The 22,518-nt window shown below is 48.1% G+C and overlaps 1 protein-coding gene across 1 annotated transcript in view; it reads right to left on the reverse strand.

Annotated features, from left to right (window-relative positions):
• Window positions 1–13,391: 13,391 nt before the first annotated feature.
• LOC147106405 (epiphycan-like) overlaps window positions 13,392–22,518 on the reverse strand; it is a 52,259-nt gene continuing 43,132 nt past the window's right edge. Inside the window, exons 5-6 of the mRNA XM_086009757.1 lie at window positions 21,839–21,934; window positions 13,392–14,398 (exon numbers count right to left, since the gene is read on the reverse strand). Of these exons, the coding sequence (XP_085865883.1) occupies window positions 14,231–14,398; window positions 21,839–21,934 (264 nt within the window). The 3' untranslated portion in view covers window positions 13,392–14,230. The remainder of the gene's footprint in view (window positions 14,399–21,838; window positions 21,935–22,518) is intronic.

Below are 22,518 nucleotides of genomic sequence, written 5' to 3' on the forward strand. Positions count from 1 at the left end.
AGCCAACAATTCGACATTTGTTATTTATAAGCTGGTATCTAAATCAGGCAGGAACCTGATCGGAAATTAGGTTTCTTCTGGGTAAAGGCAGATGAGGTACGCAATTCTTGCTAAAACCATTGATGTGCCTCAATTATTCCGAGACTCGAAGTTCGCAGAACAAAAGTAAGGCTTTTATTAACTCAGAACATAACACGTAAAATAGAGAGATGTCTACCTTCAGGAGGCTGATGCCCGACTGAAGTTAGATTACAAAGGAGCCAGGTATGGGCGGAGCCCTGCACACAACCAGTTCCAGCACATTCCAATACATAATACATGAGGACTGGGGGAAGGGAAAAGACACAGAAAGCAGGCAGTTACAAGACACAGAAAACAGGCAGTGATGAATGGAATATATTTCATCACAACCATTCTATTCATTGTGGTCAAGTGGCATAAACTGATTTGCCAAAGGCAGGTAGGACATACCTGCTCTGCCGTGTCATTGCCCTTTCCTTAGCCAGGTGACTTACAGGAACTGTTTCTACAAGGACAGGTTGGAGAAGCTGGATTTGTTTCCATTAGAGCAAAGGAGGTTGAGGGGCGATTTGATAGAGGTGTACAAGATTATGACGGGTTTGTATAGGCTAGACGGGGAAAGGCTGTCCCCACTAGTTGATGGTACAAGGACTAGGGGACATAGATTTAAGGTTTTGGGCAAGAGATAAACACTAAAGCCTGCACATCTGCCGATGCACTTTATTATGGTCATATTTATGCTAATATATATGTACAAATGTATGTTGAAATGTTTAAGTGTCCTAATCCAAATTGTACACTCTCGGGAGCCGCAAGCCTACATTTCGTTGTACTGCACTTGTGCACTAACAATGACAATAAAAGTTGATTTGATTTGATTTGATTTGAGATACAGGTGGGGATGTGAGGGAAAACTTTTTTTATGCAGCAAGTGGTGAGGACCTGGAACTCGCTGCTGACGGAAGTGGTGGTAGCGGAGACACTCGGGGAGAAATTCAGAATCGCCCCGTTTGGGGTGCAATTATCAGCCGGGCGCAAAGTTTAGCGCCTGCCGCTAATTATCACCTCCAACTGCAAACTTGGCTTCTATCACCCCCGGAGGTGATTGGAGCGCTAAATCAGGCGCTACACACCTCTCTTAAGGCGCCAATGCCGAGAAGCGAGGCACTACCTCAGAGCGCTGGCGAAGCTCAGATGATGTCAGTCAGCAATGGAACACAGACACACTGGCGCCGGCCAGTTCTTAAAGGGGAGGGTCGATCTTGCTCTCCATCCACACCCTGCTCATTGCAGCCTTGAATCTCAGCCTGGAGAGACCTGTACATCAATTCTGCTGGAAAGAACAATGGAGAGACCCAGGGAAAGAGCTCAGAGTGCAGCCCCCACAGTCTCCTCTAAATCGATGCAAGGAAGGTCAAATCAAAATGAACCTGCAAAGTGCTGCTCAGTACCCAAAACTCCTTCACACAGCATTGAATCTCTCCAGAAGTCTCTATCTCTCTCTCTCTCTATCTCAGAATGCGTGGTGCAAAAATGTCGGCGACAAAAAAAAGGCAGGACATGGCTGCCTTTAAATAGCGCTCCCCAATCCCTTCCCGACTGCAAAACGTTCCCCTCTACCTGTCGTTGCTAGCAGCAGGCGGAAAGGCAGGGGGCGCCACTCAATATCTGGCCTGGGGTGCTACTGGGGCATTGCATGCTCGACTGACGTCACGATCTGCGGGCGCAGGAGATCGTGGCGGTAGTGTTTAGCAAAATGTCTTGTCAATTTTGCGAGTGCGCAAACATTGCTGCGCCCGGGCGCTAGTTGCTTTGTGCCCCATTAGCGCCCTCTTAGGGTGCTAACGGGAGGTGCTAATCAACCGAATATTTCCCCCTCAATGATTTCAAGGGGAGTCTGGATAGGCACTTGAGAGAAATAAACTTGCAGGGCTACGGGAATAGAGCGGGGGAATGGGACTGACTGGATTGCTCTACAGAGAGCGGCACGGATTCGATGGGCCAAATGGCCTCTTTCTGTGCCGTTATGACTCTCTGACTCATGGCCAGTTCAAAATGGAATTGGAGTCGGTCACTTGCTCACCTTGGAGAATGATACGTACTACAAAGGTGCCAGTCAAAAACTAAATACCAGGAAAGATTTTTCATCCACGTCTTTCCTGCCAGGTTAGCTTAGTTGGTAACACTCTCGTCTTTCATTACCTCACTGCTGTTTGTGGGATCTTGCTAACTGCTGCCTTTCCTACATTACAACAGTGACTACACTTCAAAAGTACTGCATTGGCTGTAAAGCGCTTTGGGACGTCCAATGCAATGTAAATGCAAGTTGCTTCTTCCCTTCAATCAGAAGGTTGTAGGATCAAGCCCCACTCAAGGGGTTCAGTGCATGATCTAGGCTGACGCTTTAATGCAGTGCTACATTGTCGGAAGTGCCATCTGCTAAGCGAGACATTAAGCTGAGGCCCCCCGTCTGCCTGTTGATGTGGACATTAAAAAATCCCATGGCTCTATTCGAAGCAGAGCAGGAAGTTCAACCAGAGTCTTGGCCAATATTCATGCTTAACCAACACCACCAAAAGAGTTTAACTGGTCATTTACTTCCTTTGTTTTTGTGGATCCTTGTTGTCTGCCACATTTGCCTACCGATCGACGTCGACTGAATTTCGAAACCAATTTGTTGGCAGTAAAGCATTTTGAGATATGCCGAAGATGTGAAAGCCACTATATTAATGCAAGTTGTTCCTTTCTGTGCAAACGATGTTGTATGCAAAAACCAAAGCGACAATGATAAGCTTAATATGAATAACCTGCAGCAAATCTTTGCCAAGTGTTCTTCTTCTTCTTCGACAGTCCCTCGGAACCGAGGATGACTTGCTTCCACATTAAAAATGAGTTCTCAGGTGACTGATGAGTCCAATGCGGGACCTACAGTCTCTGTCACAGGTGGGGCAGACAGTGGTTGAAGGGGCGGGTGGGTGGGGCTGCTTGGGTTGACGTGCGCTCCTTGCGCTGTTTGCGCTTGGCTTCCGCTTGCTCCCGGCAAAGAGACTCGAGGTGTTCAGCGCCTTCCTGGATGCTTCTCCTTCACTTTGTGCGGTCTTGGGCCAGGGATTCCCAGGTGTCGGTGGGGATGTTGCACTTTTTCAAGGAGGCTTTGAGGGTGTCCTTAAAGCGTTTCCTCTGCCCACCTGGGGCTCTCTTGCTGTATCTTCATGGTAGCAGCACATCTCCAACTATAGTAATGGGGAGGGGAGTAATCATTTTAGTTTACACCATTGTAAATAATGTGGTCCCGATTTTCCGGTTCCCTGTGTGTGCTATCAATGGCCCGGAGTTTGCAGTAGTAATAATGGTGAGGCTGTCAGTGCTCGCCGTTATCACTGGGCAAAACTGACAGCAACTTCTGGCATCCGCACATGCGCAGTTAAACGCTGAAATCCAGATGTTGGTGTCAGTAATACCCTGCTCCTCCACAAGGTGCACTGTTGCAGTTGTCGCAGATATAGAATCAATGCACAAATCACTGATTTGCTGTGAACTTCAACTAATTACCCACTATTGTCGCTGTAAAGACTGATGAAAAAGTTAAGCCTTGTTCAATCAGGAGTAAGTGAGTTTTCATCTGTGTACCAAGTCATAACTACTGCTGAAAAATCTCTAAGGCCCTGAAAAACTAATTTTATCGGTGTGGAGTCTCAGTCCCTCAAAAGAAAATCTTAAAAATTGCAATTTAAAAAACAATTAATTTTTTTTTAAAGTTTGTGTTTTGATAATTAAATTTCTCCCTTAATTCCATGTGTGTGTTCCAATCTTTATTTCTCATTCTATATAATGATTTAAATGTGACTTATATACCCTACTTTTTACTTTCTGATTTGCTGTCTGTGAAAGAAAGACTTGCATTTATATAGCGCCTTTCACAACCACCAGACGTCTCAAAGCGCGTTACAGCCAATGAAGTACTTTTGAAGTGTAGTCACTGTTGTAATGTGGGAAACGCGGCAGCCAATCTGTGCACAACAAGCTCCCACAAACAGCAATGTGATAATGATCAGGTAATCTGTTTTTGTTATGTTGATTGAGGGAAAAATATTGGCCCAGGACACCGGGGATAACTCCCCTGCTCTTCTTTGAAATAGTGCCATGGGATGTTTTACATCCACCTGAGAGAGAGCAGACAGGGCCTCGGTTTAACGTCTGATCCGAAAGACGGCACCTCCGACAGTGCAGCACTCCCTCAGTACTGCACTGTGAGTGTCAGCCTAGCGTTATGTGCTCAAGTTCCTGGAGTGGGACTTGAACCCACAACCTTCTGACTTAGAGGAGAGTGTGCTACCCCCTGAGCCACAGTTATGAGAATTCTTCAATCGGGTTGGCTGATTAGCCTGCCTGCTGCCTGCCCTGTTGCTGTACGCCACAGATTCCCTCTGATGGCGCCAAATTCAAACTGACACCGGAATAGAGGAAGTCTGCGCTGTAGAGCCAACTAAAACTTTATGGGCAGCTTTTTTCGAGGTCAACAGCGAGCGCCATTCCTTTGCCGCTGACCGCAAAATCTGAGCCATTGGGCTGGATTTTGATACTGGAGCCGTGTAGGAGGCGGGACTACAACTTTTGGGGTTGTAGTCCCGCCTCCATCGAGTTGTGGCCAACCCACTTGATTTTCACTTGATTGACCTTGTTGAGCCCGCCCAGTGGGCTCAGCAGGCCAATTAAGGGCCACCCGGCAACAGGTGACGTCAGGGATTGACATTTCATCTGTCAAGAGCTTTTGACAGGTGAAATATCTGCAGTGCACAGCTCTTTGAAGCTGTCAAACACTGACAATCTGTACTCCAAGTTAATTCCTTCCTCTCAGGCTGATTTAGAGATCTCTCCAGAACAGAAAGCTGAATGCTGCAGATTTTGACAGCTCGCGGCCATTCTGCTTTCTGTGCCGGTGAGATGAGGGACTCCCGAGACCTGAAGGAAGGAAGGCTGTAAAGGTAAGTAAAGGTAATTAAACATATTTAAACACTTTACACACACCAAACACACTTACCTCTGCACTCATGCACCTATCACTCACCTGAACACCGGACATCTCGAACCCTCCAAGCCCTTCAGCCCGACGGTCCGCCTCGCAAACTTGGCGTGGTTTGGAGCCGTCGGGAATCCCACACTTCAGGAATAAAAATAGGGATTAGGCTAAAAACTGCCAGGTAAACAGGCAGTTAATTGGCACTAATCCCCTTCCTGCCTCGGGGAGGCAGGTCCCAGCACAGGTCGGGTATCCGCCTCCTTTGAAACTCCTTTCTTCCTATAGACCCATGGCGAAGAATCACTGAAAAGACTACACGATAACATCAAGAAGTTCCATCCCACCATCAAACTCACCATGGACTACTCCTCAGAATCGGTCTCATTCTTGGACACACGAATCTCCATCAAAGACGGACACCTCAGCACTTCACTCTACCACAAGCCCACGGACAACCTCACGATGCTCCACTTCTCCAGCTTCCACCCTAACCACGTTAAAGAAGCCATCCCCTATGGACAAGCCCTGCGAATACACAGGATCTGCTCAGACGAGGAGGAACGCGATGGACACCTACAGACGCTGAAAGGCGCCCTCATAAGAACAGGGTATGACGCTCGACTCGTCAATCGACAGTTCCGACGGGCCACAGCAAAAAATCGCATAGACCTCCTCAGAAGACAAACACGGGACACAACCAACAGAGCACCCTTCGTCGTCCAGTACTTCCCCGGAGTGGAGAAACTACGCCATGTTCTCCGCAGCCTTCAACATGTCATCAATGACGACGAACACCTCACTAAGGCCATCCCCACGCCTCCACTACTCACCTTCAAACAGCCGCCTAACCTCAAACAGACCATCGTTCGCAGCAAAGTACCCAGCTTTCAGGAGAACAGCGACCACAACACCACACAACCCTGCCACAGCAACCTCTGCAAGACATGCCAGATCATCAACACAGATACCATCATCACACGTGAGGACACCACCCACCAGGCACATGGTACATACTCATGTGACTCGGCCAACGTTGTCTACCTCATACGTTGCAGGAAAGGATGCCCCGGAGCATGGTACATCGGCGAGACCATGCAGACTCTGCGACAACAGATGAACGGACACCACACAACAATCGCCAGGCAGGAGTGTTCCCTCCCAGTCGGGGAACACTTCAGCAGTCAAGGACATTCAGCCTCCGATCTTCGGGTAAGCATTCTCCAAGGCGGCCTTTGAGACACATGACAACGCAAAATCATCGAGCAGAAACTGATAGCCAAGTTCTGCACTCATGAGGATGGCCTCAACCGGGATCTTGGGTTCATATCACGCTATATGTAACCCTACCTGACGTAGAGTCATCCAGACGCGAGTCGTCGTTGGCTTGTTCTCTCTACACAGATGCGGCCGGACCTGCTGTGATTTCCAGCAAAATAAAATAAAAAATCTTTTTATTGTTTTTTGTTTTTCATACAGACCGCAGCATCTGCAACATTTGACCCCTTGTGACCCCACCTCATTGTTCTTTGATGTAATGTTTTCCTGACTAACCTGTTTGGACACCATTCACACCTTTGATTGCTGTGATTATCTCTTTGCCGAGGTGTGATAAAGGGCAGTTAGAAAGATTACCTGTAATCATCTGGCAGTGTTCTCTGACTGTATATGCTGTGCCTGTATGCTTCTCTTCACTTCACCTGACGAAGGAGCAGCGTTCCGAAAGCTTGTGACTTCAAATAAAGCTGTTGGACTATAACCTGGTGTTGTGTGACTTCTCTCCTTTGAAACTGGCATGGAGGCGGGTTGGGGGCGGGATGGGTTCGTGCCCCCCAATTTCACGATTTTAACCCCCCACATGCCTCCAATCCCGCCTCCACGGCCCAATGAAAATCCTGCCCATTGTCTCAGTCTCACACCAAGCTGAATTTACTTTTTCAAAATCTTAACAGCACCATTGCTTCCATATGTTCTTTTTGTGTGTTGTAAAATTCAATAGCCCTTCCTTCCAGAATGTTAGGTAGAAAAATTATTTCTTTGAAAATTGTCTTCCCATCGCAGAAATTGCCAAAGTCTTTGGTGCTGAAATTGTGCAGTAAACAATTAATGGTTGATGCAGGTGTGTAAAAATTTCCATGTCTGTTTAAGAAAAGAGAATTTTATAGTAATGGATTGTGTTTGAAGACACATATCGCGCAGCACAATTTCACTTAAAGGGAGAGCAACTCGGAGAATAGGAGACACGGTGCTGTTGCGCTGCCTCCAACCCAGACTATTGGGCACAGCTCCCCACCTGGGAGTGCAAAAATCAACAAATTTACTATTTCAGTTCATGTTAGGACCTGAACACATAATCAAGGCTGATACTCCCACGTAGTGCAAAGATGGTGCTGCATTGTTGGAGGTTCCGTCTTTTGGATGAGACATTAAACCGAGGTGCCATCCAAAAATACATTAACTGGCTATTCATCCCGTCGCTGTTTGTGGGACATGGCTGTGCACAAAATGGCTGCTGCATTGCTTGCAAAGCAACATTGACTACATAGGAACAGGAGTCGGCCATTCAGCCCCTCAAGCCTGTTCCGCCATTCGAAGCTGATCTGTATCTCAATGACTAAACTTCAATGTGACTACACTTCGACTTCATTTATTTTATGTGAATTACTTTGGTGCCTTTGTCACCTCTAGACTTGACTATTCCAACACACTCCTGGCTGACCTCCCACATTCTACCCTTCGTAAACTTTAGGTCGTCCAAAACCCGGCTGCCCGTGTCCTAACTCGCACCAAGTCCCGTTCACCCATCGCTCCCTGTGCTCGCTGACCTACATTGGCTCCTGGTTAAGCAATGCCTCGATTTTAAACTTCTTATCCTTGTTTTCAAATCCCTCCATGGCCTCACCCCCTCCCTATCTCTGTAATCTCCTCCAGCCCCACAACCATCCCCTTCCCCAACTCCGAGATCTCTGCGCTCCTCTAATCCTAGTCTCTTGAGTATTCCCGATTTTAATCGCTCCACCATTGGCGGCCGTGCCTTCAGCTGCCAAGTCCCTAAGCTCTGGAATTCTCTCCCTAAACCTCTCCGCCTCTCTACCTCTCTTCCCTCCTTTAAGACTGTGATGAAATATATTCCATTCATCACTGCCTGTGACTGTGGTCGGTTTCAGTGTCATTTCCCTTCCCCTAGTCCTCATTGTATTATGTAATGGAATGTGCTGGAATGTGCTGTGTGTAGGGCTCCGCCCATACATGGCCCCTTTTGTAAGCTGGCTCAGTCTGGCCCCAGTCTCCAGAAGGAAGACATCTCTCTCTTTTACGTGTTACTTTCTAAGTTAATAAAAGCCTTGTTTTGTTTCGCTAACATTGAGTCTCGGAACTTATTGAGGCACATCAATTTTATTAACTTATTTTTCAACACTATGGATCAACTCCTGAAACCCGAACGTTTGGATTTGGATCAACATGCTCCGGACGCATCAGCACGCTTTGGACACTGGTTTGAGTGTATGGAATACTTCCTGGACAATTCCGCAGCCGTCAAAGACGCTATGGATGCTGCGAGGATGAGACTCGGAATTCTGCGGAATTGGGTAAGCCACCGGGTTTACCCCCTCATCCAAGACGCCGATACGTACCTGGCCGCCTGCGACATCTTAAAGGCGCATTACCAGCAGCCTACGAATGAGGTGTATGCTAGGCATCTACTCGCTACTCGCGCACAGCGACCTGGGGAATCGGTGGAGGAGTTCCTAAGCATCCTGAAAATGCTTGGCAAAGACTGTAAGTGCCGAGATGTAAAAGCCGCAGTGTACACCGACGAGTTTGTTCACGATGCCTTTACCACAGGCCTCAGCTCCACTTACATCCGGCAAAGACTGCTGGAAAAAACGGGGTTGGACCTGAAACAGGCTGCGGACACCGCGCGGTCCCTGGATGAGGCCCAGAGAAACTCGGACGCCTACTCTTCAGCCCGCGCCGTCCACGCCGCCACGTGCGCACCGAGGGCGCCGCCATCTTGGAAGGCATCTTCCCCGCCCGGCAGCCCAACACCGGCGGGGCCCAGCTCTCCCCCCAGAAGCCCTACGACAGCCGCGACGCGTCAGGGACCCAACTGCTACTTCTGCGGGCAGCCAAAGCACACCAGAAATCTGTGCCCGGCGAAAGGCACCACCTGCTTTAAGTGCGGTAAGAAGGGGCACTTCGGGAAGGTGTGCAGAGGGAACCCCGCCGGAAAACCAACCGCTGGAAAACCCGCAACCGCCGCGTGTGCGCCGTGGGAGCGGCCATCTTGGACGCCATCTTGCCCGACCTCGTGGGGTCCGCCATCTTATGAGCAGACAGCGTGGACGCCATCTTGTCTCGATCAGGGCCCTACAGTGGCATCGGTCACAGTGGACCAGACCAGGCCGCACCCGATATCCAAATCAATGGTGGACATCGAGGTAAACGGGTGCCGGGTTAAATGCTTAATTGACAGTGGAAGCACGGAGAGTTTTATCCACCCTGAACTGGCACAGCAACTCTCCCTAAAGGTGGTCCCTACTCAGGGTACCATCTCTATGGCTGATAAAACCCAGACATCGACCATTCTGGGTTACTGCACGGTACAATTGGGCGTTAACGGAACTGTATACGATAATTTTAAAGTGTTAATCATGAAGAACCTATGTGCGAGCGTGATCTTGGGCCTGGATTTCCAGTGCAACCACCAAAGCATCACGCTCAAGTACGGTGGGTCCCAGCCGCCCCTCACCGTGTGCGGTCTGGCTACCCTGAAGGTAAAGCCGCCTTCGCTATTCGCGAACCTTACCCCTAACTGCCGGCCAATAGCGACCAAAAGCAGGAGGTACAGCTGGGAGGACAGGCGGTTTATCGCGACCGAGGTAGACAGGCTCCTGAAAGAGCGCATTATTGAACGCAGCAACAGCCCGTGGCGCGCCCAAGTGGTAGCGGTAAGGGGTAGCGAGAAGAAACGGATGGTGATCGACTATAGTCAAACGATCAACAGGTACACCCAACTAGACGCCTACCCGCTACCCCGCATATCAGAAATGGTGAACCAAATCGCCCAATACCGGGTGTTCTCCACCATCGACCTCAAGTCAGCGTACCACCAGCTCCCTATCAGACCAGAGGACCGCCCGTACACCGCCTTCGAGGCGAACGGACGCCTCTACCAATTCCTCAGAGTCCCCTTTGGGGTGACGAATGGGGTCTCGGTCTTTCAGAGGGAGATGGACCGCATGGTCGATGACCACCACTTGCAGGCAACCTTCCCCTACCTCGACAACGTCACCATCTGCGGCCACAATCAGCAGGATCACGACTCGAACCTCGAGAGGTTCCTGGAAACCGCACAAAAACTCAACCTCACCTACAACGAGGACAAGTGCGTTTTCAACACCACGCGCCTCTGCATACTAGGCAGCGTGGTGGAGAATGGGGAAATCGGACCAGACCCCGACCGATTGCGCCCCCTACGGGAGCTGCCCCTGCCCAACACTCCCAAAGCCCTGAAAAGGTGCCTGGGGTTATTTTCTTATTATTCCCAATGGGTCCCCAACTACTCCGACAAAGCCCGCCCCCTCTTGAAAGCATCCTCTTTTCCGCTCTCTGCTGAGGCCCACGCCGCCTTCAAAAGCATTAAGCAGGATATTGAGTGGGCCACGCTACAGGCAGTGGACGAGGACACTCCATTTCAAGTGGAAAGTGATGCGTCTGACTTCGCCTTGGCGGCCACCCTCAACCAGGCGGGGCGGCCCATAGCTTTCTTCTCGAGGACCCTCCAAGGGCCCGAGATCAGACACTCCTCCATGGAAAAGGAGGCCCAAGCCATCGTGGAGGCAGTGCGCCACTGGCGCCACTACCTAGCCGGCAAACGCTTCACCCTACTTACCGACCAGCGGTCGGTAGCGTTTATGTTCAACAATAAACAGAGGGGGAAGATTAAAAATGATAAGATTCTTAGGTGGCGGATCGAGCTCTCCACCTTCGAGTACGACATCATTTACCGGCCAGGGGCCCTTAACGAATCCCCTGACGCCCTCTCACGAGGGATGTGTGCCAGCGCCACCGGGGATCGGCTACAGACCCTCCACAATGACCTCTGCCACCCAGGGGTCACGCGGCTGTTCCACTTCATAAAGTCCCGTAACTTACCCTACTCGATTGAGGAAGTTCGGTCTCTGACCAGGAACTGCCGCACTTGCGCTGAGTGCAAGCCTCGGTTCTACCGCCCAGATAGAGCCCACTTAATCAAAGCTACACGGTCCTTTGAGCGGCTCAGCTTAGATTTCAAGGGCCCCCTCCCGTCCGTCGACTGCAATGTTTACTTCCTGAATATTGTGGACGAATACTCCCGGTTCCCATTCGCCTTCCCCTGCCCAGACATGACCAGCGCCACGGTCATTAAATGCCTCAACAGCCTGTTCTGCCTGTTCGGTATGCCGAGCTACATCCAGACGGATAGGGGGGCGTCCTTCATGAGTGAAGAGCTACGCCAGTACATGCTGTCCAAGGGGATCGCCACGAGCCGTACCACCAGCTACAACCCCTGGGGTAACGGCCAGGTGGAGCGAGAGAACGGGACAGTGTGGAAAGCAGTCACTCTAGCTCTAAGGACCAAGGGCCTTCCTATCTCCCGCTGGCAGGAAGTCCTCTCGGATGTGCTCCATTCAATACGGTCGCTATTGTGTACGGCCACTAATGCCATGCCTCATGAACGTATGTTTGTCTTTCCCCGGAAATCCACCTCAGGCGTGTCCATGCCATCATGGCTCTCCACCCCAGGTCCGGTACTCGTGCGAAGGCATGTGAGGGGCCACAAGACGGACCCTCTCGTGGAGCCAGTACACCTACTCCACGCCAACCCCCAATACGCATATGTCCGGCACGCCGACGGAAGGGAGGACACCCTGTCCATAAAAGACGTCGCCCCAGCCGGCATCGACAACAACCACGGCAATAGCAGTGACAACGATCACAGCAACTCTTACCCACCCACTACTCTTTTCAACGATCACAGCAACTCTTACCCACCCACTACTCTTTCATCACCCCCGGAAGAACATCGACCAACGGCAACCCCACCAACTACCCCTTCAACAACCCTGGCGGCACCCCCGGCAGAGACCCAGGAGGCTACCGGGGACACCCAGCCGACACCCGCGGCACCACGTCGGTCGCAGAGGACTATCAAACCCCCGAATAGACTAAATCTATAGAAGGGGTGAATGTGATGAAATATATTCCATTCATCACTGCCTGTGACTGTGGTCGGTTTCAGTGTCATTTCCCTTCCCCCAGTCCTCATTGTATTATGTAATGGAATGTGCTGTGTGTAGGGCTCCGCCCATACCTGGCCCCTTTTGTAAGCTGGCTCAGTCTGGCCCCAGTCTCCAGAAGGAAGACATCTCCCTCTTTTACATGTTACTTTCTAAGTTAATAAAAGCCTTGTTTTGTTTCGCTAACATCGAGTCTCGGAACTTATTGAGGCACATCAAAGACGCTCCTTAAAACCTACCTCTTTGACTAAGCTTTTGGTCATCTGCCCTAATATTTCCTTATGTGGCTCGGTGTCAAATTTTGTTTTATAACACCCCTGTGAAGTGCCTTGGGACGTTTTACTACGTTAAAGGCGCTATATAAATACAAGTTGGTGTTGTTGTTGTTGAAATACTTGACCAGCTATATAAATGCAAGATTTTCCTTCTCTCTCTCTACTTGTGAAATGAAGGGGGCCAAAAAATCCATGGCCCTTCCAGCGCGCACCCAGTGTAAGTCCTGTGGGAGTGCCCCAGAAGGGCCAGAAATTAGGCTGGGGCCTGGATATTCCGGGTCCCGGCCTTCCGTCGGGAATTCCTTGGGGCTTTGGAAGAGGGCGGAGCCTCTGTCCGACCGAAACAAGACCAGCAGCGCAGGAGTAGGTGGCACCAGAGGGCCCGAGGGCCAGGGGTGGGGTCTCCCAACCCTAGGTGTTCTCGCATTTCCCGGCCTCGAAACAGTGAAACCAGACACACCCAGCAGCCAAATGCTGGTATCTGCCTAGCAGCATCCCTCAGATTTTTTGGCAGGTTGAGGCAGGTGGGCATCTGCCACTGGAATGCAAAGTAGGAAAAGTCCCTCTGACCCCCCCAAAAGTCTTGTCAGGGTCAGCAGCAGAGGCACCTCCTGGCACTTGAGCTGTGCTGTACCCCTGTGCCTGCACACCGCCCCCCACCCCCCACCCCCCACCACCCCCTCCACCTGTGCATTTTCCACCCCAAAAACCATTTGCCGATTGCAGCTTTGCCACTCTGGCTCAAGCAGCAGCCGATTCCAGAGGAAAAGAAAGTAGCTAAGTGAGGCCTACAGGTTAAACAAAATGTTTTAGACTTTAATTTACATAAATAAATGAATGCACTGTACGTAACATTTTAAGCCGGGTTACACATTAGTAACTTGGTGCGTGGTAATTTTTAAAAATGCATTACATAGAAATGATTGTCGCAGACAAGTCCTACTTGGCTCCAGCTTGCTTGTCCCTCCTTCATCAGCAACGAGAAACGTTAACCCTGGTGCATCAAAGTCTAGTTGTAAGAAACTTATTAAATTTGTCCTGACCGGTTGTATATAACAAGATTCCATTTTTTTAATATTAAGAGACTTTTAAAATCAAATATTAGTGCGACATTTATTCGTACTGCAAGTACAATTATGAATAATGGTTACAAGGCAGGATGAAAACACTGGGTCCACTGGACTCTAACAATAAAGCAAAATGCTTCAAAGGAACAGAAAGGCAAGAGAAATTGTTCTGTTTATAGAGTCAGGCTTAAAACATGAAAGAAGTTGAAAAATGCATTGTTATATCGCTTAACGAGTAACAAGAATTTATTAACCTCATCATATTTATTTTATTATTTGGGAAGGTCAGTACAGATTGGATTCCAAAGTAGTTTTTTTTTTTAACATTTACAACTTTTCTCTACTCTTACTTTATCACCTAGCATTTCAAATGTAATTGTTTTGAATAGTGTTCTTCCTTTACTGAGATTATTTAATTGTTCACTTGAGTGCAGGAAATACCGTGAGTGCAGTGTTTAAACAGATTCCTTGAAAGAAACAGAAAATGCTAAGCACAATTAATATAAGACCTTTGCCTGCTGTCAGTCGTATGTTTTTTGTGTGCACAATAAACAGAATTACAGATCTTTAATAATTGCCATGGGGCACCTGGGGGAGACAGACATAGGCATGGGGTGTTTTGCTTAGATTAATGGGATTCCCATCCAGTCGAATGAGCTCCAGAGCCTTGCGAATGTAGTGTATGTCCTTTGAATTACAGAAAGTGTCATCATCAATCTGCTGAACATTGTTGTTCTGAAAACATAAAGAGAAAATAAATTGGCACGTTAGTTTAATAGGATAGAAGTACCAGGAAACTCTCGTTTAAACGGCACCTAAATATCCGGAATCCTCAATTAACCGGCAAAATTCATACCCCGAAAACACCTCAATAACCGGAAATGTTGCCGAGTCCGAGTCTCCCGCGGTGGCCGAGTTAGTCAGTGGGGGTAGTTCTCCAAACTGCCACTACTCGGCTTCTTGGCGCTGTCGGAATTCCGAACACCTCAATAACAGGAGTCTGACTCTTTGTTTGTTAAAAATAGCCTCGGTAGATAACCCTCTCCGTCATCCGGAATTTTTAATCAACCGGCACCATCCCGGTCCCGTCGGTGCCGGATACCAAAGAGTTTCCTGTAATGTTATATTTCCACCTTCGTGTTCAAATCCATTCATGGCCTTGCCCTTCACTATCTCTGTAGCTTCCTCCAACCCTATAACTCCTGTCTTCACCCCACCCCCCACCCCCTTCCCTCCCTCTATCATTATCACTGTTCAAGAACCCTGCTATTCAAGAAAGGAGGGAGAGAGAAACAGGGGAACTACAGGCCAATTAGCTTGACATCAGTTGTTGGGAAATTGCTGGAATCCATTATTAAGGAAGTGGTAACAGGGTGCTTAGAAAAATCATAATATGATTATGCAGAGTCAGCATGGTTTTATGAAAGGGAAATCGTGTTTAACAAATTTAGTACAGCTTTTTTTGAGGATGTAACTAGCAAGGTAGATAAAGTGTAACCAGTGGATGTAGCATATTTGGATTTCCAAAAGGCCTTTGATAAGGTGCCACACAAAAGGTTGTTACACAAGATAAGGGCTCACAGGGTTGGCGGTAATATATTGGCCCAGAAATTCCAGAACGGGGCTTGCAGTGCATGCAAGCCCCGTATTTACACTTACCCCGCGCTACTGACGATCAGCTCCAGGGACGCCTGGACTTCGTGAATGAAAAAGAAGAATCCCGGGCAGCGTATGACGTCACGCCGCCCAGGAGTGCAGCCAGCGCGAAGCCAGGAGCGTGCAGTGTAAGTGAGACACGCCCCTTGAGGTCTCAGTTTCACTGGACACGCCCCCAATGTTTCTGTCAAGCTGCTAATCATTTTTACATGCAAAGCAGCAGTTTAAATAGGTTTTTGGAAGTTTTTTGAAGATTTTGGTAACTTTTATAAACTTTTTAAAATGTTTACATTATTTTGAGTAATCTGAAGTAGTTTTAAAGAGAATTAAAGCAATTTAAAGACTTTTAAAAGCCCTAAAAGAATTTTTTAAATTCCATTTATTTATTTAGCAATGTCGTCGTCATACGTGTCTTCACACTGTTCCCTTTGGGGAACTGTATGAAGTGGTGGAAGGATTTATGGCCGTGATTAACGCTCATTCCGTGACCGTAACCATCTTTGAACCAGCCATTAGGGCAGTTAGTCCCATGGCGGGAGGGTTTTACGGGCTCCCACAAGTTATACAAGGAGGGGGGGCCACCCACACCCACGGACGCAAATATCCCACTGGATGTCAACCCAGAATTTAGAGCCGGAGCTCCGACTCCACTTGCCGGGACTGTCTGGAGCGGGGTTCGAAACCCTACCCTGATCTGGCCCAGCGGCGGGGATCCTACCGCTATGACAAAGGCCCAATCCGATTAGCAACATGAAATGGCAGCATAGGGCTCCAGTCACGGGGAGGGAAAAGGCGCAGGAAACGTATGGGTGTCACCTTTTGTGCGGAGTGGGCCTTTTGCGTAGCAGTAAGCATCCCCGCCGCTGGGCCAGAAGGAGTAGGGTTTTGAACCCCACTCCAGACAGTCCCGGCAAGTGGAGTCGGAGTTCCAACTTTAAATTCTGGGTGGACATCCAGCGGGATACTTGCGTCCGTGGGTGTTGGTGGCCCCCCCCACCTCAGATGGGTTGTGGGAGCCCGTGAAACCCTCCCGCCATAGGACTAACCACCCTAATGGCTGGTTCAAAGATGGTTACGGTCACGGAATGAGCGTTAATCACGGCCATAAATCCTTCCACCACTTCATACAGTTCCCCAAAGGGAACAGTGTGAGGATACGTACGATGATGACCTCTTGCGCAATGCACCTCCTTGGACCCTCAGTCGCAGATGCGAGGGGGCAAGTCGTGCAATTGTTAAATTTTTCATTTTATTGACATGTAAAATGTTGGTCCAGTAATTCCCTTCCAACTGCGCGAGTACGGTCGGGGTACTTACGCATCTGGCCGGATGAAATGCCGGTTTTCAGCATGCACAGTGCTTTTGGGGAAAACCGGCATTTCCTGTCCTCTGAACGAAGGGGTTCAGAGGCAGAACGCGTGCGACTGCACAGGCAGCGCGTGTGCAGTATAATTCGCCGCTTTCATTACTGCTTTCAGTGAGGTCAAGTCCTTACAACTTACACATGAAAAAAGCATGGGTACAGTTGCTCCAGAGGCTGCGGAGGAAGATATTTCTTATCGTGGAGCTTCTGAAAGTATGTATGTCTGTATATATTCCTTTGCGTGTTATGTATATATTCCTTTACTTATGTGTATGAATGTATTATTTAATTATGACTTTCAGAGAAAGTAACTTATTTGAAAATCATAATTAAAAACATACATTCATACACATTAGTAAAGGAATATAAAACATACATACATATACGTAAAGGAATATATGTGGACATACATACATAACTCATTCTCACATTCCATTCACACAGCCACAATTGCTCCTTCTACCTACCGTTCTGAAAACCCTTTAAAAAAAAAAAAATTTTAACTTTAAAACTTACTTAAAATTTCTTAAAATAACTTCCCTCCCTTTCCCAAACAAAAATATTGCATTTCAGAAGCTCCACGATAAAATGTTTCTTCCTCTGCAGCCAATGAACCACTTTACACTTGCTTTTTTCAAGTGTAACTTCTGAGGACTTACCCTCACGGATTTCATGAATGAAATCTACGAAGTTCACTGCGCAAGCGCTGCCTGTGCAGTCGCACGCGCTCGAGGTCTGGAAATGCCGGCGTTCCCCGCATGCGCTGTTCATGCTGAACGCCGGCATTTCCAACGGCCAGATGCGTGAGTACCCCGAGCGCACTCACGCCTTTGGCCGCGAATTTCTGGCCCAATAGCACAGATAGAGGATTGGTTAACGGATAGAAAACAGAGAGTAGGGATAAACGGGTCATTTTCCGGTTGACAGGCTGTAATTAGTGGGGTGTCGCAAGGATCAATGCTTGGGCCTCAGCTATTTACAATCTATATTAATGACTTAGATGAAGGGACTGAGTGCAATGTATCCAAATTTGCTGACGATACAAAGCTAGGTGGAAAAGTAAGCTATGAGGACGACACAAAGAGCCTGTAAAGGGATATAGACAGGTTAAGTGAGTGGGCAATAAGGTGGCAGATGGAGTATAATGTGGGGAAATGTGAGGTTATTCACTTTGGTAGGAAGAATAGAAAAACAGAGTATTTTTTAAATGGTGAGAAACTATTAAATGTTAGAGTTCAGAGAGACTGAGGTGTCCGAGCACAAGAAACACAGAAAGCGAGCATGCAGGTACAGCAAGCAATTAGGAAGGCAAATGGCATGTTGGCCTTTATTGCAAGGGGGTTGGAATATAAGAGTAAGGAAGTCTTGCTACAATTGTACAGGGCCTTGGTGAGACCACACCTGGAGTACTGTGCACAGTTTTGGTCTCCTTATCTGAGGAAGGATATACTTGCCTTGGAGGCGGTGCAACAAAGGTTCACCAGATTGATCCCTGGGATGAGAGGGTTGTCCTATGAGGAGAGATTGAGTAGATTGGGCCGATACTCTACGGAGTTTAGAAGAATGAGAGGTGATCTCATTGAAACATAAGATTCTGAGGGGGATTGACTGGGTAGATGCTGAGAGGTTGTTTCTCCTGGCTAGGGAATCTAGAACGAGGGGGCATAGTCCTAGGATACGGGCTCAGCCATATAAGACTGAGATGAGGAGGAACTTCTTCACACAGAGGGTTGTGAATCTTTGGAATTCTCTGCCCCAAAGGGCTACGGAGTCTTTGAGTATATTCAAGGCTGAGATCGATAGATTTTTGGACATTGGGGAATCAAGGGATATGGAGATTGGGCAAGTGTCAAGCAATGACCATCTCCAACTAGAGCGAGTCTAACCACCTCCCCTTGACATTCAACGACATTACCATCGCCGAATCCCCCACCATCAATACCCTGGGGGTCACCATTGACCGGAAACTTAACTTGACCAGCCACATAAATACTGTGGCACAAAGAGCAGGTCAGAGGCTGGGTATTCTGCGGCGAATGACTCACCTCCTGACTCCCCAAAGCCCCTCCACCATCTACAAGGCACAAGTCCACTTGCCTGAACACTCAAGAAGCTTGACACCATCCAGGACAAAGCAGTCCACTTGATTGGCACCCCATCCACCACCTTAAACATTCACTCCCTCCACCACTGGCGCACCGTGGCTGCAGTGTGTACCATCTACAAGATGCACTGCAGCAACTCGCCAAGGCTTCTTTGACAGGACCTCCCAAACCCGCGACCTCTACCACCTTGAAGGACAAGGGCAGCAGGTGCATGGGTACACCATCACCTCCAAGTTCCCCACCAAGTCACACACCATCACGACTTGGACATATATCGTCATTCCTTCATCGTCGTTGGGTCAAAATCCTGGAATTCCCTCCCTAACAGCACTGTGGGAGCATCTTCACCACACGGACTGCAGCGGTTCAAGAAGGCGGCTCACCACCACATTCTCAAGGGTATTTAAGGATGGGCAATAAATGCTGGGCCTTGCCAGCGACGCCCACATCTCGTAAATGAATTAAAAAAACTCTGGAATTCCCTCCCTAAATGTCTACGCTTCTCTTTTCTCCTTTAAGATGCTCCTTAAAACCTACCTCTTTGACCAACTGTCCTGATATCTTCTTATGTGGCTCGGTGTCAAATTTTGATTGATAACGCTCTTGTGAAGTGCCTTGGGATGTGTTGCTACATTAAAGGCGCTATCTTGCTGCAGTTGTACAGCCATTTAGGACAGAGATGAGGAAGAATTTCTTCACCCAGCGAGTGGTGAACCTGTGGAATTCTCTACCACAGAAGGCAGTTGAGGCCAATTCAAGAAGGAGTTGGATATATTTCTTAAGGCTAAAGGGATCAAGGGATATGGGGAGAAGGCAGGGACAGGGTACTGAATTTGGATGATCAGCCATGATCTCATTGAATGGCGGAGCAGGCTCGAGGGGCCGAATGGCCTACTCCTGCTCCTATCTTCTATGTTTCTATGTTTCTATAAATGCAAGTCAATGTTGTTGTAAGCTGGATGGACACTGCACTGGATTCACACTCCATGCTGCGTGAAACTGAAGGGGTACGAGACAAACCCCTCCAGGGATCTCACGCTGATACACTCTGGAGTCAGATCATGCCCTGACTCCAGATTTACACTGTTAGTTTAACGTCAGCGCAAAGCGTGAGCCGCTTTACGTCGACACTACACTTGCATCATATTATACAATGTAAGTGCATCCTTAAACTATATAATGTTATATGCGTTTGCAAGAAACACGTCATATTTTAACCAGAGGTTAAATGCGAAGACATCACTCTGAGATAAAATTCGGAGATTTAGTACATCGAAAATATTCAACCAAGCACCAGAAACATTGCATGGCGTGTATGCCTGAACTAAAGCCATGATAATTATCATTCTATGATTCGATGATCAGTAGAGTGAGAATATTCCTGAGGCTATATTTAGTGCAGTCATCAGTTTGCGTAGCAACTGAGCTACCTGAGATGGGTACTGATGCACTATCAACAACACCAAAGACTACGAGTTGAACTTATACGAAGTAGGCTTTTATTGACTAAGAACTAGAGCATGCCTCTGCTAGTGGATCCATCCTAAGAGCTCCCGGGGGAAGGGTGGTGAGTCACCTTTATACCCGGGCTTAGGGGTGGAGCCAGGGGCGGAGACATGCCTGGACTTGTACAGAGCAGACATGTACAGAGTTAACAGTGGTTTACCACAGGTACCAGTGTCTGTATTCCTATTTGTGGGAGCTTGAAGAAACGGGCATCATTCCTCTGTTTGACATACTGCATTAGGAGAATTGTTGGTCACTGAGAGCTACTATAATGGAAGGACACTGAACGGTCTTGAGCAGACGGGCATTTCTCTCTCTCTCTCTCTCTGTATGTACGCTGCCATCTGGATTCATACTGGGCTATATAATATTTTTCTAAAAAACAGTATAGAAACTTGCCCAATTAGCTCTTCAGATTTGGCATCTGTCCCAAGTTATGTTATTTTTGGAGGAGGTGGTGACAGCAGGTTAACTCAAACTCCGTTCCCTAGCCACTGACTCCATCCCTCCCACTAACATCTGTCTGAGGCTGAACCCCACTGTTCACAACCTTGGTGTCATATTTGACCCTGAAATGAGCTTCCGACCACATACCTGCAGCATAACTGAGACTGCCTATTTCCACCTCCGTAACTTCGCCCGTCTCCGCCCTTGCCTCAGCTCATCTGCTGCTGAAACCCTCATCCATGCCTTTGTTACCTCCAGACTTGACTATTCCAACGCACTCCCGGCTGGCCTCCCACATTCTACCCTACGTAAACTTGAGGTCATCCAAAACTCGGATGCCCGTGTCCTAACTTCCACCAAGTCCCGTTCGGTCATCACACCTGTGCTCGCTGACCTACATTGGCTCCCGGTTAAGCAGCACCTCGATTTCAAAATTCTCATCCTTGTTTTCAATTCCTTCCGTGGCCTCGCCCCTCCCTATCTCTGTAATCTCCTCCAGCCCCACAACCCCCCTGAGATATCTGCGCTCCTCTAATTCTGCCCTCCTGAGCATCCCTGATTATAATCGTTCAACCATTGGTGGCCGTGCCTTCTGTTGCCTGGGCCCTAAGCTCTGGAATTCCCTGCCTAAACCTCACCGCCTCGCTACCTCTCTTTCCTCCTTTAAGACGCTCCTTAAAACCTACCTCTTTTGACCAAGCTTTTGGTCACCTGCCCTAATTTATCCTTATGTGGCTCGGTGTCAAATTTTTTGTCTTATAACACTCCTGTGCAGCGCCTTGGGACGTTTTACTACGTTAAAGGTGCTATATAAATACAAGTTGTTGTTGTTAATAAATGTGCAACATGGACGGTGACGTAAGAAAACTACTAGGTACTTGGTCTAAACGTTAAACAAAGCTTTAATCAACTGTTTTACAACATGGAGGTCTAGTTGTGTCCTTCACTAGTTCCTGTTAAGAATGTCCTGTGCAAACTGGGCCTGTGCCCGAGTATTTATACTCTCCCTGGACAGCGCCACCTGTAGGCTGCACAGTATTATTTCATAAGTCTTTCTTTCATGAACGTCTGACATGAATCAGTCAGTGTATCTTTTACCTGTAGGTTAATAGAACGAAGACTCTCAGGCAGAGGAAGTGGGACGAAATTCAGCGCATTGCCAGCCAGATATAGATACTCAAGGTTGCTCATATCCTATCAAGTAGGAGGAAAAAGGAACAGTGAGAAAACAATGCCCAATATCATCAGTTAGCACAGCGCTGCGGTAAAATGGCTGTGGCAGTCATCTATGTTTACAATTGGTGCAGAGAGGGAAGAACATTTATGAATCCACTCCCAAGTGTAAGCTTGTTAATCCTTAGCTCTCACTTAAGCGGAGCTTTCACCAAACAAGGTGAAGGAAAAGGTTATTTGAGGGATTTTCCGCCCCCCCTCTTTTTATCTGTCTTGAAGTGGTGAAAGCTCCGCACCGTCACCAGATTTATGGCACGGGATACGGCAGAGTTTCAGTCCCAATGGTCTTCGAATTTGAAAATAACTTTGTTTTGGCTTTTAAGGGAAATGTCCAACTTCAGTAAAACATCAAGAAATCTATGGTCAAATCTTACAAAGCTTTCATCGGCATATTGTTACCTTTACCCGACAGACACTTTCAAAAGCTGCCATTGTTAAACAGCGTGGAAAACATAAGAAAAATCAAGATAATCCTTCAACCAACACCACTAAAAACAGATCAACTGGTCAATTATTTAATTGCTGTTTGTGGGACATTGATGTGT

This window comes from Somniosus microcephalus, chromosome 16 (genome assembly GCF_052327205.1).
Source record: "Somniosus microcephalus isolate GS21.2 chromosome 16, FLI_Smic_1.0, whole genome shotgun sequence".
NCBI classification, from domain to species: domain Eukaryota; kingdom Metazoa; phylum Chordata; class Chondrichthyes; order Squaliformes; family Somniosidae; genus Somniosus; species Somniosus microcephalus.